The 2,500-nt window shown below is 33.5% G+C and overlaps 1 protein-coding gene across 1 annotated transcript in view; it reads left to right on the plus strand.

Moving 5' to 3' along the window:
* LOC122632883 (tyrosine-protein kinase-like otk) overlaps nucleotides 1-2,500 on the plus strand; it is a 70,652-nt gene that overhangs the window by 17,198 nt on the left and 50,954 nt on the right. Inside the window, exon 2 of the mRNA XM_043820161.1 lies at nucleotides 1,945-2,247. Coding sequence (XP_043676096.1) covers nucleotides 1,945-2,247 — 303 coding nt within the window. The remainder of the gene's footprint in view (nucleotides 1-1,944; nucleotides 2,248-2,500) is intronic.

Below are 2,500 nucleotides of genomic sequence, written 5' to 3' on the forward strand. Positions count from 1 at the left end.
AGAGAGAGAGAGAGAGAGACTGAATATGATAGAAGGAGATAGACAGATGCATCTTCCGCACGCGTAGAAACAACGATCGATTTTCACTCGAGCGCTTGGACAAATTAATCTGCCCTGGTAGAGCTACTGTTGTTGATAAAACCGGTCGGTGGATCGAGCGGACGATGTAACAACTACTGTACCCAGCAACGGCATCAGTAATAGCATCCCTTTCGCGTCCAACGAATTCACCTCGCGAGAGAACTAGCGATTGTTGCTATTGGGGAAAATGGGGTGGGGGTGGTGGGTGAGATCGAGGCTGAAGACCTGGGAGGAGGGAAGTAAAAGAGGGAAATAAAAAAAAAATATATATATATATTGTAGATGTATATATAGGGTGAGTTACCGAACGTTTTTATCTATTATAAAATATCTCTCTCTCTCTCTCTCTCTCTCTCTCTCTCTGTCGTTTTCAATGGTGCGAATAAAAATACACAGGATCAAAAATCGTTCGATCTAATAGAGAATGAATACGTATGAATATAACTGTACGTTTTCTGTGAATTCAAGATCATCTAAATATTATTTCCTTTTATTTTATTATTATTATTATTTTTATAATAACAATATATAATTATCATCGAGGTCTCGTATCACAGTTTATACGAAGTCGAACTTAACGATACAGATTTATCCAGCTTTGCGCGATCTTGAACGAATAAATGTCACGTTTGGAAAAAGGGAAAGAAAGAAGGGTTTGCAATTAACAAAATTTCAATATTTTCTTAATCGAACGATTTTATTTATTGACATTTTGTCGTATTGTCGAAAGCGACAATGGTGGATATTTCAAAATCCACGGAGTTCGAGATGAAACACCTTGTATATATTCGTTGATTCTCGTAGTTACAAGTTTTTCCCTTTTTTCTACCACTCCCGCCCCTTCCCTCCCCACGGCTTTGTCCGTGTAATCGGTTCGTTTAATTCGCACAAGGGACCCTTTAATTGGTGCATTCTATTGTCATTCTTTTTTTTCCTTTTTTTTCTTTTTTCCTTCTGAATCTGAATCGTTTGTATTCCGTTCTACGAATGAAGAAAAAAAAAAAGGAAAAAAAAAAAAGAAAAGAAAATGCAAGGTTTTGATTTCGATTGGTGGAATATTAACAAAAGAATTATTAGATTTTTCTTTGAACAAATTCAATAGAACGCTAAAATGAATCAATGAATTCGTTAATTTACGCTTCTCTTTCTTTTCTCTCTCTCTCTCTCTCTTTCCCTCTCTTTCTTTCGTTTTTTCTTTTTCTTTTTCTTTTTTTTCTTTTTTCTTTTTTTTTTGCATCCGTTAGAATGCATTACAAATATTTGCCAAGCTATCGGTAAATTGCATTTAATCTCTTGGGAAATAGAGTCTGCGGTTGTGTATATGCGTTATGGAAGAAACGACGAGATGAAAATTCGAAATGCTAAAAAGATTTTATTTCTACTCCGAAAACTCGAGTCCTGAATATGGCCATGAAACTGACCAAATGTATCAAAGGGATGCGAATTTCCGATGGCAGATTTATATCAAAGGATAATCCCTGGCGATAGCGTGCTTTTTATTAATTACCTATTAAGCTAATTAACTTTCTCTCTGATGAAATGTCGTCTGACGAAATGATTTTTTTCAAATTACTTTTCCCCGACAAATGAATTAATGATGAAATTATCGTGTATGTGAAACAATCTCGTTTTTGTTTTTACTACATTTTACATTACATTTTTTATTTAATTAATTAGTATTCAATTTATTAGCGAAATTAATTAACTTGACTCGTTAATTATTTCGATCGTAAACAAAACTTTTGTTTTTAATTTTTCTTTTCTTTTTTTTTTTTTTTTTTCTTTTGATTTTTTCTTTTATTATTATTATTATTATTTTCAATTTTAATTTTTATTTAATAAATATTGGCATTTTGTTCGCAGTGAGGCCGATTCTCGCGGAAGATGGTGACTTATATTTCTCAGTTAGTCCTGCTGAGCATTCGGTGGTTGAAGGACATCCAGTTCGTTTGAGATGCGAGGCTCAGCCGAGTACTCGCGTTCAATACTCTTGGAAGATCGATGGAAAACCATTGGCACCGAGTCCAAGAAGGCATCACGTTGGCGGTGATCTCTACATAACTAGAGTCGATCGGATACTCGATAGTGGAAACTTTGTTTGTGTAGCGACTCATGTGGAAACTGGTTATTCGATCGAGAGCTCGCCAGCTAAAATCGACGTACAATGTGAGTTTTTATTTGTTATATTAATATATATACTTTTTGTCATCGTTCCATGTACATCTAATTTTTTCTTCTTTTCAATTTTTTTAAATGATATATATCAATAGGAGCTTATTGAAAATGTAGAAATCATGATTTGATATGCTGTTTTCTTTTTTTTTTTTTTACATTTGATCATTTTTTCAGTTTTGGAAAGATATATCGATTGATCTATTGATATTATATGCTAAAATTAATTTTTTTTTCTTTTGGGCGA

Source organism: Vespula pensylvanica, chromosome 11 (genome assembly GCF_014466175.1).
Source record: "Vespula pensylvanica isolate Volc-1 chromosome 11, ASM1446617v1, whole genome shotgun sequence".
Lineage (NCBI taxonomy): Eukaryota > Metazoa > Arthropoda > Insecta > Hymenoptera > Vespidae > Vespula > Vespula pensylvanica.